General features: G+C 41.2%; 2 protein-coding genes across 3 annotated transcripts in view; both read left to right on the top strand.

The window, feature by feature from the left end:
• The window catches only part of IPO11 (importin 11), a 315,892-nt gene that overhangs the window by 218,616 nt on the left and 79,277 nt on the right, over window positions 1-17,999 (top strand). For both annotated transcript variants that reach the window (XM_072136983.1, XM_072136974.1), the window contains exon 28: window positions 11,169-11,264. In XM_072136983.1, the coding sequence (XP_071993084.1) occupies window positions 11,169-11,264 (96 nt within the window). The remainder of the gene's footprint in view (window positions 1-11,168; window positions 11,265-17,999) is intronic.
• LRRC70 (leucine rich repeat containing 70) lies at window positions 332-4,285 on the top strand. Its single transcript, XM_072137053.1, has 2 exons — window positions 332-557; window positions 2,159-4,285. The coding sequence occupies exon 2, from the start codon at window positions 2,166-2,168 to the stop codon at window positions 4,020-4,022; it is 1,857 nt and encodes a 618-aa protein (XP_071993154.1). The 5' UTR covers window positions 332-557; window positions 2,159-2,165; the 3' UTR covers window positions 4,023-4,285.

Here is a 17,999-nt window from a genome sequence, read left to right on the forward strand (position 1 = left end):
TGCCCACATGATGTATGGTCGATTTTATGGACTTTTTGATATGCATTTGGATGAAATTTCCAAACTGAACTTCTGTAGGTGTCCCACTTGGTCTTAGATGAAGAATCGAGGATGTATTGTGCACAGGTCCAAATCCAAGTAATACAACCTTTATATGGTATTACCTGGGTAATTGGATACTTGTCCTATCCATTGTTTGGTTACATCCCCCATGTAACCGCATACTGGTCAGGACTGGTCGCATCCCCTGTAAGTGCACAGGTTGTGTTACGTGGGAGAGGACTGTTGCATTATATATCACTGACTCTTAAGCTTGTATTTTGGGACAATATTTCTTTTGCAGTGAAGGAATGACTTCCTGCATAAGATTTCCTGTATCCATAGTTACCAGCCGTATCCTGTCCGGGCTCCGGGAACCAATAGGGAGGAAAACATTTCCTGTTCAGTCTTAAATGACAAGTTCCACAGCTTTTCTCCGAGTGTAATCTGTTTAGTATTACACATCTGTAACACTATGAAACCACAAGATTATTTCTAAAATGATCAGAATTCTTGGGGTAAGGAAATGAATTTTGTTTGCAACATAATATGTATTCAGAGGGAATTTATAGATGTTCATCTGACGGTGTAGTAACTTGTCCTGTGGTATGGTGGGCAGCTGGGAGAGTCTGAACATACTATAGCTCTTATACCATATGCATGTATAGGGGAACTTTTTTTTACATATAAATATATATATATATATATGAGATACATATTCAGATGTTATACATGTTAGTATTCTACACGATAGTGTTCACCACAAAGAGGGCCTTATGTTCTTATTTTAGCTATGAGAAAGATAGATTTTTGATAGATAGATAGATAGATAGATAGATGCTGTAGGTAATTAGGTACTGTATATGGATGGATAGATAAATAGATGGGTACTGAAGATAGATAAATAGGTAGATATGATATGGATAGTTATGAGATAGATGATAGATACTGTAGGTAATTAGATACTGTAGAAAATGTACAGTACATACTGTAGATAGATATAGATATTGTAGGTACATATATACTGTAGACAGACACGTACAGTAGGTAGTTGGATGTATACTGTATATAAATACATATTGTAGATGGAATGAATGATTAATGGATGCATAGATAGATGCTATAGACAGATCAATACTGTAAATAGTTAGATATTTGCTGTAAATGCATGAATATTGTAGACTGAATGAATTAATGACGTATTGATAGTGTAGATATATACTGTAGGTAACCAGATACTGTTGAAAAGGTATATACTGTGGATAGATATAGTGTAGGTACTGTAGATAGATAAAACATACTGTAGGTAGTTGGGTTTATACTGTATATAAATACATATTGTAGAGGGATGGAATGAGTAAATTATAGAGAGATATTGTATGGTGATAGGTACATGTCAAAAAGTATCCAGCAGCCCCAGTAACCACAGCAGCGCACACCATAAACTTGATCAATCCAGCAGTAAATAAAATCAAACATCGGCAGAACACCAATAGTTCACTGGAAAAATGTGAGGGCTTTTTTTCCCCACTCGGGTGAAGTATCCTCACATTTTTCCATGTAACTATCGGTGTTCTGCTGCTTTTTGATGATGGATACAAAGATTCCATCCATCTTCCTCCTATATAATGTACCGTAAGTGTATTAATCTATTATTCTCTAAGTTTTCTATTATTTCTTCTATTCCATCCTTCCTGGAGTAATAAATAAATATGGAAAACATGGAATATGAGTACTGCTGTACATACATTTATGGAAAACAGGTATTGATAAAATAAATTCAAGGATTTGAGCTGTTACATTTGCAATAGATAGTTAGCATAGGAATTGGCATTTTAATAGGATTCTCCTTGCCTTACATCCTCCATGTTGGGCTAGAAACTAGAGCCCCATGTTTCTATTATTAGTCCTGCTTAGCCAGTCCCTAGATGTCTTCTGCCAGGTTCTTATTAAACACCAGAGTCGATTAACTAGGACTATGACTTATGAAGCGGTGGCAGAATATTCATTTTTTTAGGCGGCAGAGCATGAAAGTTTGTTTTGTTTTAGTAAATTATGGACCTTGTTCAGCAAAATGTATTCTTAATTCCTGACTGTTTGTTTTCGTTTTGCTTGCCAGAACAATTATGAGCAGCAAACAGAGGGACGTGCACAGATGTGAGAGCTTTCTCATCCCCCTCCGCTTGTGTCTATGTGGCTATGTCTTTATGTTACTTCTGCAGGAAAGGGTCCTCAGTTGCCCAACCACTTGCCACATCTGTTTGGGAAAACAAGTCAATTGCCAAAACTTGGGTTTAACCAGTATACCTAAGAACTTTCCTAAAACAACCAGTCTCATATATCTGAGCGGCAATAATATCACTAACATAAGTCCTAATGTGCTGTCAGACCTTAAGGATCTAGCAGTGCTGTTTTTGGACAATTCTCAAATTTCCTACATACACCCCAAGACCTTTTCCTCCTTAAAGAAACTCTACTCATTGTACTTAAACGATAATTTCATCCAACGTTTAGATACATCAATATTTGATGGACTTCTCAACCTTCACTATTTGTACCTTCAACACAATTGGATTGATTTCATTCCTCAAGGGCTGTTTGGTCATCTGAAGTCCGTCCGCCATTTGTACCTACAGCAGAACAGGATTTGTGTCCTCGGCAGCGATCTGTTTTTTGGGATGTCTAACCTCCATACTCTAAATTTAGCCGACAATAATATCTCACGGATATCTGACTCTGCATGGCGTCATCTAGAAAACCTAGAAAATCTATACCTCGAAGGTAACCGTTTAATGCAAGTCCCTTCCAATGCTCTGGGATTACTCAAAGGTCTCAAAAGACTTTCCTTGTCAAGCAACCAGTTTGGATCGATACACAATTTTGCCTTCCTAGGACTTAACTCTTTGCAGTATTTGTTTTTAGAGAATGCAAACATTCAGGCAATTAGTGATAAGTCTTTTAAAGGTCTTGGAAATCTCAAGCAGTTGATCCTAAGTCGGAATGAGTTACACACCCTTGATTCGAAGACTTTTTTTGGCCTGAATCAGTTAGGGTATCTACAGCTGGACAGGAATGGCATAATGTCCATATCAGATGACACGTTTGAAGAAATGGGACCGTCGCTAAAAGTTCTCAACCTTGCCTTTAATAACTTGACGTCTCTACAGCCCCGAGTGCTTCAACCTCTTGTTTCATTGAGTCATTTCCAGGCGAGTTATAATCCTTGGCATTGCGGATGCAATTTGTTGGCACTTAGGAGCTTCCTTCTTTCTTCATCTTCGAGATTCAGTTTGCATTGTCACAGTCCACCACAGCTCCAGAACAGACCGCTACGCAATGTGAAATTGACTGAATTTAGCAATTGTACAATTGATACAACAAATGCCTCAATGAGTTTGTCTTCAAGTACCGAAATGATGCACAGCAACATGAAGCACGTCACTTACAAACCTCTTTTCAGTTCTCTAAGTACCCAAACTTTTTCTGCTCAAGCAACATCTACAGAGTCCATCAACATTGCCCGTAGCAGCAGAGGACAGAATGGCAGTGAGTCGCTGTTCGAGGAGATACCAATGTTTTTTCCACCCGTTGATTTAGCCAGTAATAGCGTGAGTCAGGTTCCCCTAGACATTGTTACCGTGTCCCTTAAACCCGTTGTTATATGCCAGCCGACGACAGAAGACCTACACAAGTCTTTCTACGTTTTGCTCTCTTTTTTTATAGTGTCTTGTGTTGTCATTAGTTTATTAGTATGTAAAGTTTTTCAGCTGAAAAAAAATCTTAGGAATCCAGAACACCAAGGTGACAGCGTACTGGAGTATTACAGCTGCTATCAAACTGGGCGGTACCAGACTACAGATCCCGTACACCTTCCTCCACAGAATCCCTTACCAAGTCCTGAGATTGACTTAATAAGACCATTGAAGCGTTCTCCATCAGATTCTCAGACACAGGTCATCCTGTTTGAACATTCCGCTCTCTGATTTTCCAGTCCTGTGAAATTTTTTTTTTAAAAGCAGCTTTCATTGGTATAAAATAACAAAAAAGTACTACCTACTTGCCACTCTAGTTTGTCTATCTCCAGAGAATACATTTCGACATATCATGTGATTGGCTGCTGTGTCAACATGTCATCTCTGGAGCAGAAAGTCCACATGGCCACTTTTTTGGATTGAAATAAAAAGCCTTTATGAATGTATTTTAGTTATAAGTTAAATAAAGTTTTGGGTAAAAATAATTCTCCAGAAATCATATACATAATATGGACAAAAAGTAGTAGAATGAGAAAAGCGTCATTGCCATATTCATGTGTAAAAGCCTGTGGATGTGCACTTCTGTCTATAAAGTTACTGTTCTCTTAAAACTGGTAGAAGGAGACGTGGCTTTTGTGAGTTGCTGCTCCCTCTTGCATGGAGATTCTATATAATCTGGCACCTTATTGTGTTGGCAAGATGGAATTCAGCAGAGAATTTGTTTAGGGTGCTGTCACATGTGGTGTCAATACATGCGTTTTGAAACAGAAAACGACAGCTGAGAAGAGGAGATTTACCTGATTACATTGCTCTCAACATTGCAATAACAAAACACATAAGTTAAAACATCTGTTAACATAGCGTTAAGAAACACATGCATTAACAATGTGATATTGCAATGTAATCAGGCAAATCTCTTCTTAGCTGTTGCGATGTGTTTGAAAACGCGCCCACTAAAGCCACGTGCGAAACACCCTCAGAGCGAAAAACTGATTAGGAAAAGAGGAGAGTTTAAGAGCCAAAGTCCATGCAGAAGGAAATACTTTACTCTGAAAAGATACATTTCAAAGTTTCTTGCATAATAAAAGCCTAATACCATAATTTAAAAACAAAAACAAAAAAAACACAAGGACATGAAGCTGGAAGAAGAGCAGATCCTGCCGGAGGGGGCACGCACCAGCATGTAAGTGTACTTGGCTTACAATCCTTGATTTTGGTGGTAGATTTCCTCTAATGAAACCCTACCATGAAAATGAAGCATGGCAAACAAGGGGCACTTACTGATTATTTTCCCTGACCTCTTTCCCTCTAAAATCAATTTTTAAAATTTTATAACGAGTCCCCCTCCAGGCTGTATCTTCACTGGCTGTTACACTGTCTCTCTCTCCCCACTGTTCCCTTAGCACTTCCCTTTCCTGACTGCAGTGGAGGAAGTTTCAGCACACGGTGGGAGGACAGAAGCGCTGCTTGCACACTGTACACCCTGGATCTGCAGCATGTAGGAAACGCACACATTGCCCTTCTGACTCATTAGCTTAATTTAAAAAGTTGATTTTAGAAGGAAGGAGGCCATGGATAAAAAATATAAGAATATTACTAGGGTCATGGTACCTTGATCTATGAGTAATGTCCCTGGTTTATCTCGATGGATTTTGATGGTAGATTTCCTTTAAAGTGGTCTAAAAATGTTATACTTTCTTAAGCCTTTTTCAAAATCTATTTGCAGCCCGAATCCCATTAATGTGAATCCCAATTAAGTAAATATTTGCATAAGTTTCAACCATAAGGGCTATTACATACACTACAAAAAACACTGAGAATTAGTTATTTTTTTCTGTGATGGAGTAGTAATATATAAGCGTGACTTATCTTCTCACTTTTTTGGTGGCAGCTTCCACAATAAAACCTCGGCCAGTGGCCACGTGCAAGTAGGTTCCAGTACCAAAATGGGGGAACTATGGAATAAACCTCTAAGGCTTAGTATCGGCCTTCTTTTTGGGTTTTGAGGTCGGTGACCGATTTAGTGTACTCTGTGGGAATGTTGTGAGGGTTACCCCTTTACTAAAAAGACAAAATCTGAGGGCCGGCTTCACATTTCTCCTGCAAATTCTAAATAGAACCTGGGAATGTAACTAGAAATAAAAACAGCAAAAGAAACCCAAAAATCTAAAAACCGGCATAATATAGATCCACTCTATCCCGATCTATGTGTTAGTGCTACTAGAGATTTGTGACCCCTCTTTAAATGTAACCTGCTCATATAGACTCCTCTCTTGCTTGGCTGCAGCCGGAGCGGCGTGCCTTTCCAGGAAAATCTCTTTCACATGAAATAGTAATAGAAATGGAGATGCGTAAAAAGTGTCAGCTGTCACAAGATTGACATTTATCTTAAAAGTGTAACTGGAAAAGCCCGAGACCTGCTCAGTGCTGCTTGAAGGGTTTACGAGACTCCTTAGACGCGAGATGGCTCATCTGTAGGGCGATGCTGTGCTCAGTCAGACGGTGACAAACGCCTAACCTTTGTTATTGTAAGGCTCGATGTAGGCGATGTACACCATGAAGCTCCGGAAGGGTCCAGCCAAACACACTACAAAGCGGTAACCTGCATAAACATAACTATAATGCTATAATTTTAAGTATATAAAAATTGGAAGAGCTCCCTGAAAAATAGACTTTTCTTTTGAATGACTTCAAGTTTGTTTTTTGTTTTTTTGAAAGAACGTAGCCCTGCCTGTATACTTAAATTCCTGCTTGGTACAACAGTTCAGAGACCCAGTCCAATCAGGGACTGAGCTACAATCAGACCACCAGTGGTGGGCAGATGATTAATGGGGAGCTGGGTGTCAGATCCATGATGATCTGAAATTGATAAAATTTCCTAAAAGAATTTTTAAAACTGCTAAACTCTGTTATCAGCTCATTGATAACAAGAAGGACCATAATCCGACTCTTCTCCCTGAAGACACTTTTTTGATTTTCGGGTCCGCAGTTCATATGCATCCCACGTGACCTGGACATATATTTCTGTTTTAGCATCTGTGCAACCAATCTGGCAAATTGACACCCCTAGCTACTAGCTATAGCTGTGATTGGTCAGGGTGATACCCCTGACCAATCACAGTCGTGGCAAGTAGCTGAGGACATAAATTTGCCGGATTGGCTGAACGGCTGCCAATCCGGTAATATGTCTACGTCTCGTGAGTTGTATCCAAACCCTGGACTTGAACTCAAACTTCTAGTCCACTCATCTCTACTCCTAACCATAATACTGGTATCTGGTTATTGGACTTCAGTTCTGTGGCATCTTCTTACTCGGTCACATGACCTGGTTACAGTTCATTCTCATTTAAAGGGGTATTCTGGGAAACCCATGATGCTATAAATAAATGAATGTAACAAAACTCAATGTCATTAGTCACAAAATGAAGCTTAAATAGCCATCTTCTGTCCTGTGTCTGCTCCGCAACGGACTGCACGGAGGAAATCAACGGACTGATTAAAGGGCCAGTAGCATTTTAATTCTTCATTACAGTCTATGTCCACAGCATTTTCTGCTAACGGGAGCAAATTTTAAATAGCAACTAATTACACATTAGCTTATATTTTAAGGACACATTTGTATATGAATTATGCTGATTCCTGGAATACCCCTTTAAGCAAATGTAACTCTGCTGCAATTCCAAGAGAAGCCTATATACAATGCGCAGCACTGAATTTGAAGGAAGTCTTTCACATCCACCAATCATCATAATCTTCTGGTAGGACAGTGATGAGAAATGCACCAAGATTTCCAAAATACCTTCATTATTTATGTCAATTAAGACATCCCCATTTTTATCTAGTATGCTAATTAGGCAGTTGGCGCACCAGAATGTGTATTTAGTACCCCAATCGTGGGTATTCCTGTCAGGACCCCTTCCATCAGATAACCAGGAGAGGCATCGGACAACATTAGAAGTAGATGAAACTAATTTGGGCAGGAATAGCAGCGTTCCGGGTGCTGAGGACACATCCGGGTGCACCAACTACCTCATCAGCATACAGAGTAAAATGGAAATATATCTGAAAAAGCATAGACAAAAATGATAATGGAGTGCTGGATCTGACAGGAAATTTCTCTACAACATGTTTACATTGCAGGCTCTTCAGGCAGCTACTGTTAAGGGGTAGTATGGTATTAGCCCCCCCCCCACACACACACACACTAACATTGATATCCTATTGAAAACATAGGTCATCAATATCTATGTTCAGCAACAAAAGAAATTAATATAAAGGTCCTCTTCATGGAACCTGAATAAAAATTTTCGCTAGCTGAGCCCCTTAAAGTTTTTGTCCAGCATTAGAACCTTTTTCATGTTGGTGTACAAATGATAAGCATCTTATACTTATCTTGGTCCTTACCTCTAGTCTGGTTTGGTATATTCCTTTGACTGCCGGTCTCTGTTGATATACAGAGGCTCAGTGGTGACAGATGTGCACACACACTACAGCTTGCAGGCTACATTCATACAGATCCCACGTGAGCACAGGGCCGAGTGGAGACAGAAGTTGAAAGTCGAGCGGCTCGGTCGTGGTGCAGTGAGACACCGGGTGCCATAGACTTCAATGGGGGCCATGATCTGGCCACAAATTGTGGGCCCAAATTATGGCCCCCATTGCGGTTGTGTGAATCTGGTTCTAAGCCTTTTGTATACTTGTAGATGCAAGCTGTGACAAGAGGGACCACACTGGACTGAAGGTTTGGTATAAGTTCTTTGTTCATTTTACACCACCGGGCACATCATGGACAACCTCTTTAATATGAATACCCAGAATACTAGAGCATGTGTTACATAAATTCTAAACACATTTTCGTACAGGTTCTGTGTTTTGTAGTTGTAGAGTTTGGCATCATGGGTTTGTTCCGTGCTATTGTGTTGTATCCTCAGTACCGCCCATCGACAGAACCCAGGGGGGGGTTGTCGTGAATGTCTCCTGTGTATTATTTACGTGAATCTATATCATTGAACTAAACTTTTTTGTCTATTTCACGGCGCGCTTTATCATTGTGTTTGTGATTGTGTTGAGTTTTCTTTTCTTCTTTTGTCTTTCTTTGTGTGTTTTTTATTATTGCTTTTTATCGCCATAATTCCATAATTTGCTTCCTGCTGTTCTAAACAGAAATATGCCTTTATATTTTTGATTGAATTATCTTTTTTTTTTTTTTTTTTGTCACAGACAACAAAATTCACTGGGTGTAATGCAAAATAAAAGCGTATCAGACTAAAACTTGTTGTTGTTCTGCATAAAATAATAGAAAGCTCTGCCGAGTCATGAGCCACGTACTACGGAGCCAGATAAAGTGAGCAATGGGGGAAAATCTCATTGTTCATAGTAATAGTAATCCTCCACAGTTTTGTTCTTAAAGTAGTTCATTTACACCCTCACTTTTACTATTTTTTCCTATATTTATATATTTTTTGTAGAAGTAGTCTATAGGTTTTTCGTTTTGGCAAATTTGTCAGGTTTAGAAACCAATTTATCAGTTAAAAACAAGAGTTTCGCATCATCTTTTTGTAAAGTTGAAAGCTCCAAATAGATTGTCCCTTTCTCTGGAGGACTCAACAAGTCCATCTTTTAAATTTTTTTTTTTTTGTATTGTGCACTAATGAATGTAACTTTTACTGCTCGCCATGATACAGGCACCTTCCCCTTAGCTTTTATAAGGGTGGAGTCCTGGACATGACGAGGAGGTTTGACAAAGCGCTATATGCGCGAAACAGGCGTTTACCTTGTGGACCCCGGCGTCCTCAGATGTCTGATGTTTTAACGCTTGAATAAAGGAATTGTGGATTCAGGAAAGTGAGTGCCGTTCTGTTCTTGGACTTTCCATGCTGTGTAATACTTTGTTTGTCCTGGGGTAGTGCTGCAGGGAATTTAAACGTCTTACTGAGAGAAAGGCCCCTTGCAGACGACCATATAAAAACTGCCATATATATACGACAAGAATATGGCGCCATGCATTCCAATGGGCAATACGGCTATCCATGTACATGGCCATATTGTCCACCGTACCGTAAGCGAGACGTATAAAAATATAGAGCATTTCCTATTTTCCACCGTATTTCTGTTCCGTACGACCCATAGAAGTCAATTGGGAATGCAGAAAATATGTGCTAAATACATTTTGCATACGGCTGTGCACCGTATGGTGCCGTATATATGTGCAGTATCCAGAACCAGTGGGAGGTCCATTCTGTCAGCCATCCATCATTTAACAGCCAACCACCGTATATTATATATACGGTATATATATGGATACAGTATAATACGTTGCCATACTGTTGCAATGCATTCCGTATTTATGGCCAGAATACAGCTGTATACAGAAAAGAACATATGATCGTGTCAATACGACCTAAGAGAAAGTGGAAAAAATCTTGTGATGAAAAAACTTGTAAAAAGCAGATAACCCTTTCAAATTGCCATTAGTTCATTAAATATCAGGTCATTGACTTATGCGGTAAACTACAATATTTCTTATAAGCACTTGGACATCTTATTTCTGAAAACAATTGAAACACTAGTTGCACTTCAATATTTTTAGCTGTATTCTGTTTAAACTTTTATGCACAGCTTTCTACATGCGGCTCATGTTCTCTATCATTGCACTTCAACACTTGGGTATACGGTTCAAGTTCCACCAAGAACACTCTCCAACAACAAGTATGCTCTCCTGGATTCTTTAGGGTATGCAGGTTTTTCTCAGGATAACACAATGGGAACAGGGAGCAATGTTCTGACAATTTCATTGTATGGCTGAAGAATATGTTGCTGGTCAACTTGTGTGTTTTTTTTGGTGCACTCCACTCAGAAATGGACTTTGTGGAGCTAAAATAATGTCCCATCTAGACCAACTTTTTCTCTATGTCAGCTCCAGCATCTTTTGACTTACAGGTCGGTCCATCCATGTAGGTAAGGTCCAAGCCTGTCCCACTGGAAGGTTCATCTATGATGGGCACATTTACTGTATGAAATAGAAACAATTGTAATTCAACTTCTATTTTCATTGCTGCTACAATAATTCCATTAGACATCGCCCTTCATTATATATTGTCTGTCATTGACATCCATCCTTCTTGTACCTCAGGAGTCATCTCATGTGCTACATGAAGTCCCATATGTAGCTCGGGGCAATGTGTTGTCCTCTTTTATTTTGCTCCAGATTCCAGCAGAAGACCTTCAGATCTGATTGACATATTGTATTACAGAGTGATATTTTAGGGTTTGTCATCAAGTCTTTTCCTTCTTCTCAAGACATTGAAGTATTACGGTATAATATGCTTTACCCCTTTCTTTCTGTTTGTAATTAATTTGTTGTTTCTTTCCTTCCAGCGTTGTTCTAGATAAGTTCTGTGGAATTATTAATATCTGCGTGGAAAGTCTTCATGATGTGATGACGGAAGATCCAGAAACAAACTCATATAAGGAGTAAGTGTTACCATGACAAGAATATTTTAGATAATGAAGTGTTGGCAAACTGCAGGACAGGTAAAACTCAGGCTCTTCTCTAGTCAATTTTTATTTTTCAATAATTTTCAATAATTATTTAAAAGTTTTCAAAATGTTTAAAAACTTTTTGAATACCTGGTCTGGGAGGTGGGAAGGGAAGTGGGAGAGAGAGCCTCCTACTGTATTAGCTCAAGAAATCGTGGAAGAGTAAGTAACCCAGTCCTGCCAGACCTTGTTGAGTGAGGCTTCCTTATCCTTCTACATGCTATGTAATTTGTCATTAACCATTATCCAATTTAGGTTGGACTTAAGTTTAGTTATAGCGGAACATTAGCCTTGTTCTATGACAGTGATGGAGAACCTTTTGGAGACAGAGAGTGCCTAAGCTACAACCAAAACTCACTTGTATGTCGCAAAGTGCCAACACGACCATTTAACTTACCCTGCTGTATCACATGTTTTAATCGTATTGGTGTCCTGAGTTCACCAATACAATAGAAAGATGATGGAGAAATTTGGATTCTAGCTTCCCTTCAGGGTCCTCAGAAGAGGGTCCTCCTGTAGTCCTAGCAGCCAAGGATGTCACTTTAAAATAGCGCTGAGCATGGCACGTCCTGGGCTGTATTGGACCACAGGAGAAGGCCTTGAGTCATATCTGGCAAACTCTCTATTGGGATGAAGGCCTAGGTGCCCACAGAAAGGGCTCTGAGTGCCACCACTGGCACCCGTGCCATAGGTTCGCCACCACTGTTCTATGATGTTGCAATAGCTATTTTAGCTGCTAAAAATCATTAAGAAATAAATCTGTTTTTGGAAACGGTGACTTCTGGGATGTTTCTATTCAGTAAGGCATATAACCTGTGTCATGGAGTATAGCATATTGAAAATACGTCTTCAGAAACATCTAATCTTGGGGTACTCCCGCCAAATGTGTGAGCCAGTACCTTCCATACCACAGCCTCTCAAGTATAGCAGAGTGACTATAGGGAATATTTGGCTAGTTGGAAAGGACCCATATACCATCTAGCTACGTTTTTGTAGCAGGGCTATGGAGCTGGTAAGGCAAACTTCCACCTCCAACTTTGACAGCTCAATTTCCTGAACTTTGACTCAGACTCCATCTCCAACAAAATGGTCTCTGACTCTGACTCCAGAGTCCTGTTTTCCTGGTCACTCTAGCAGTGCTTGAAATAAATGCAGTATTCCCTCCTAGTGCCATTTTCCTAGGAGCTTAACTCCTGAGCATTTACATAAAGTGCAGCCACATTCATCTCAAGTCAAAGGGGGGTCAGGGTTGCACAGGCTGCCCTGGCAGGCCAAATGCAGCCCCTCAAGCCATGAATTGCGCTTTGCAGCTGCTGACAGTCAAAGTCCAATGATTACTTCCATAACTTATGTACCATAACTAATGGAAGCATTAATTTGTGCAAGAGGCCGGGTAGTGGTGAGTGCAGCTGGGAAGTTCTTGCTGCTCAATGGTCCTCTCCTGGCACTCCTGTCTGTCCTAACTCCTGACATTGGTTGTATGCGTTGAAGTCATGACCCAGAGCAGAGCGCAGGAGAGGACCCTTCTGGTCCTAATACAACCGACATGGGACAAAGAGTGGCACATGGAGGAGAGAAGAAACTGCAGTATGGTACAGGGAGGAGAAGAGGAGCCAGGAAAGGAGAAGGTGTATTTGTTTTTTTGTTTGTTCTGGGCAGGGTTGGCTCCAGGTTTCAGTAGGCCACTGGGTCAGAGGGCCCCTTTGCAGTGAACTAACATGGCAACATTAAAAATTCAGAAACTAAAACATTCTCCTGTTCCTTAGTTTATCATACCAAACAGCCCCTTCATGGTTATTTTATATAAACCCTCCCTCACCCTCATGGATTCCTTAAGTACAGATGTATGTGCCCCCCCTTCCCCAGCAGCTCTGGGACCCAGCACTTGCCCAGGTATGCCCAGTGCTGACATCGGCCCTGGTTCAGGGGGTCTCCAGTATTATTAGTTTTATGTTCTCAAGGTCTCCAGTATTGTCTTCTATGGGGTCTCCAGTACTATTTTCTGATTTAGGGGTCTCCAGTACTATTAGTCTGCTATAGGGTCTCCTGTTAAGCTCCCATCACTCAGTGATGGTAAGTGTAAAATTCCAGAGTGTGCTCTCTATGCAGACACTTCATGATTCTTCTGTGCTATGAGATGCTGTGTGCTGACAATGTTCTTTGATTATCATGGTTTACCTGCACTTCTATTTACTTTCTGAACATTCACTAGTATCTGACACATAGAAAAAGAGACATGAGACAGATCAGAGATGAGAGATCCATGAGATGGATATAACACACAATGCCACACTGCAGCTCTGCTACATCTCAGAGTGTCATAGAGTGTCTCCCTCCCCTGGATAAAGACCTTGTTTGTCTGTAGCTTATATAGCTTGAGTAAGTCTCTGCACACTGCTCCTTGCTGGCAGGAAGAGCCTGTGTCTGAGCTAGTCTCGTAATGGAGGGAGGAATTGCTGAAGCAGAGAGTGTGCAAAGAGTGTGCAGATAGGAGAAGCCTTCATGAGAGGAATCTGGTTAACCCCTTAACGCTCTGCGCCGTAGCTCTACGGCGCAGAGGTATAAGGGATGTATGAAGAGGGCTCACGGGCTGAGTCCTCTTCATACAAAGGTGGGGTTTTTTGCATAATGCATAAAACCCCCACCGCTAATAACCGCGGTCGGTGCTAGCACCGATCGCGGCTATTAACCCCCCCATTGCCGCCGGCAAAGTCGCCAGCGGCATTTAAAAGACGGCGGCGCGCGGGCGGCGCCATCTTTTTTTCGATCACCACGCCCCCGAACATCATCGGGAGGCGGCGATCGGTTGCCATGGTAGCCTCGTGTCTTCTTTTGACACGAGGCTATCTGGCAGCTGCAGATTCGTTACAATGAGCCAGTGGCTCATTGTAATGAATGTGCTGCAAAAATGCCATATATTGCAATACAGAAGTATTGCAGTATATGGTAGCAGCGATCTGACCATCTAGGGTTAATGTACCCTAGATGGTCTAAAAAATAGTGAAAAAAAAAAGTTTAAAAAATAAAAAAAAATTAATAAAATATTAAAAATTCAAATCACCCCCCTTTCCCTAGAACTGATAAACATAATAAACAGTAAAAATCACAAACATATTAGGTATCGCCGCGTCCCAAAATGCCAGATCTATCAAAATATAAAAGCGGTTACGGCCGGCGGTGACCTCCGAGGCGGGAAATGGCGCCCAAATGTCCGAAATGCGACTTTTACACCTTTTTACATAACATAAAAAATGAAATAAAAAATGATCAAAATGTCGCACAGACCTCAAAATGGTAGCAATGAAAACGTTGCTTCATTTCGCAAAAAGTGACCCCTCACACATTTCCGTGCGCCAAAGTATGAAAAAGTTATTAGCGTCAGAAGATGGCAAAAAATTTTTTTTCTTTTTTGTACACATTCGTTTAATTTTTGAAAATATATTAAAACACAATAAAACCTATATAAATTTGGTATCACCGCGATCGCACCGAACCAAAGAATAAAGTAGGCGTGTTATTTGGAGCGAAGAGTGAAAGTCGTAAAAACTGAGCCCACAAGAACGTGACGTGCGGTTTTTTTTAAGTTTTTCCACATTTGGAATGTTTTTTCAGCTTCGCAGTACACGGCATGTTAAAATAAATAACATTACGGGAAAGTAAAATTTGTTACGCACAAAATAAGCCCTCACACAGGTCTGTACACGTAAAAATGAAAACGTTAGGGATTTTTGAAGTTGGAGAGCGAGAAATGAGCCGAAAAACCCTCCGTCCTTAAGGGGTTAATGTCAGGCAATGAAAAAAGAAGGGACGACAGCATGAAAAGTATTTAGTCAGAAAATAGGACACATTTATGTACCCTACCTCCGATGTCAAGGGGTTGTTCAACATTAACAAAAACTTTACTGGTGTGCAAGGGTGTCTGTGAAAAAAACCAAACCTATACTAACCGTCCTCGGCCCTCCAGTTGTCCCCTAGTGCTTACAAGGCAAGGCAGCTCCACTCCGACAACTTCCAGCAAGCCTAACCATCTCGAGTCCCAGCGCCTGCTACAATGCTGCGACTTAGGAAGGGGTATACAAGCCAGTTGGGCGTGCCAGGGGCATGTCAGTGGCGGAGGGCAGCACAGGATACCGATACCTTCGAGGGAGGTAAGTATAGGTTTAATTTTTTAAGAGAGGGCATCTGGAAAGGGAAATTAACCATCCCTAATGGAATCAAATTAAACATAATAGAATGTGGGGGACTGAAAGATTTGCATATTTTTTTATAATACAAGTTAGAAAAGCCATTGAGGCCAGGACATTTTGAAAGCTTAAAGAGGACCTGTAACCCCCCCAAAAGACCCCCACCAAATATATATACCCATATTAACAGTGCCGGCCGAATGTTATATATATTCAGCACGGCCGGACGGAGCTGTGAAGCGATTGCAGAATATATGCGCTGCTGCTGGCTATTCTTACAGGTCCTCGCTGACAGGGGCGTGGAAGGGTGCGTCGGCTGGCCCCCTCATGAATATGGCCGACTGCAGCTCATAAGATACGAGGATCCGACCTCTTAGCAAGAGGTTGGATTATTTTAAACAAACTTTGGCAACATACATTTTTTAATAAATGGCATAAATAGAAAGCTGCTTGGGAGAGGATTATGGGGGCATATTTGGTGGAGGTCTTTTTGAGGGGTGACAGGTCCTCTTTAATTGATTTGATCACAGCGAGGGTCTCAGGCTCAGAAGAGTCCCAATGGGCATTGCTCAACACCAGCAGAGGGATGTCAGTGAACAAAGAGTCTGCTGTGTCTACATTATGGATTTCCGAGAATCCATGTAAAACTTGAAATTTGAAAAGACCTCAACAACCTCTCTTTGTCGTTGGGTAATATCTCCAGCCATGAGCAAATGAGCTTAGTGATATCAAAATATCCATATAGTAGTCATTGATTGACTAAGTGAGCAGTTCTTGGTAAGCTGGGACCAGGAAGTAGGTTAGTAATTTTACTCTACTGGAAACCCATGTGATATACCCTTTGTTTTTTTATGATCCTTCTCTAGATCCTTTAAATCAGTGTTTCTCAACGACCGGGCAGCGGCCCAAGACCGGGCCGTGGAGCACCTGGTCCCGAGCCGTGACCTTACTCCCCCACATCTGTCTTCTCTTCTTCACTTCTCTTCCGCGTTAATGCACTGCTCTATTGCCGGCTCGCATAATGATGTAAAAAAAACCTATACTCACCTCCTCCGTCACTCCCAGGGTCCGAATTCAGCGGACATGGACCAGCAAAACGGCCGAACAGAACCCTGTGACTTTTTTTAAAGTCCCTCCTCCGCTCGGCTCCAGAAGCCTTTTAATGCGGAAGAGAAGTGAAAAAGATAAGACAGATGCGGGGTATGGGGAAGGCGAGTATTTTTTTGACATAAGAAGCAAGGGGAGTTGGGCATGCTACAGTAAAGGGGGCATGCGCGGAGGGGGACATGCTACAGGAAAGGGCACATGGGAGAAGGGGGTCATGCTACAGGAAAGGGCACATGGGAGAAGGGGGACATGCTACAGGAAAGGGCACATGGGAGAAGGGGGACATGCTACATGAACGGGCACATGGGAGAAGGGGGACATGCTACAGGAAAGGGCACATGGGAGAAGCTGGGCAGCTACAGGAATGGAGACATGGAAGGGAGACAGTTAAAGAAAGGGGGACACGGGAGGGGTGGACATTCCATAGGAAAGGGTACACAGGAGGGGTGGACATGCTACAAGAAAGGGGACATGGGAGGGGTAACTACAGGAAAGAGAACAATGTAAGGACAATGTAAGTGGGGGAGCTTCTTTAGGAAATGGGGCAATCTAAGCTATACATTTTTGGCTAGACACCAGACCACCTACCCATGCCCACCAGTTCCTGGGAAAAAAAATTATGCTCACAGCCGGTCCCTGGGCAAAAAAAACGCTGGGGACCACTGCTGGCGAGAAATGAAGGTTAAAACACGTGCCCATTATTTAATATATACTTCGGATCACGTTGACTTTAGCAGCAAACTACCTGACACTTTTTGATATGGTTCTGTATCTATGAACATCCCCACATCTTGGAGCATAAGCTGACTGTACATTGTTATATTGTACCATGAGTAAATTCCCACTTATATTGTGGAATGAAATAGCACAGTAATAGACAGGTATCCTCAGGGACTCAACAGTATAAAGCTCAAAAAATACAGAATAATTTTGGATGAAAATGTAGACGTAGAACATCACATTGAAGAATAGGATTTATAAATAGTGACCAGGTATCTGATCCATTTTCTGTGACTCAGCCATCCATGTGCATTTAGTAGGGGGCTCCCTGAACCATGTAATCTGCGGCTCATGTGTGCTCTATTTTATCTGACAATGTTACCTAGCTAACCTAACAAGTAATGATCATGCCTCAACAGATAAGGCTGGCTTACCTCTTTTGGGAAATATACTTGACTTGTGATTTTTTTTATCCTATGTCTTTACTTAAAGGGCCAGCAAACATTTATTTTAATGGAATAACACTTAAAGTTCAGATCTGATTGTGTTTTATGCTTTTATCAGATCTTCTGGGTCTGATCAGAACCAGTCCAGCTCTGATTAACATCGGCAGTCACAGGGGGTCATTTCCCCCTGTAACTGGGGCTCTTATAGATGC

The sequence above is a fragment of the Engystomops pustulosus genome, chromosome 1, assembly GCF_040894005.1.
Source record: "Engystomops pustulosus chromosome 1, aEngPut4.maternal, whole genome shotgun sequence".
Classification (NCBI taxonomy): domain Eukaryota; kingdom Metazoa; phylum Chordata; class Amphibia; order Anura; family Leptodactylidae; genus Engystomops; species Engystomops pustulosus.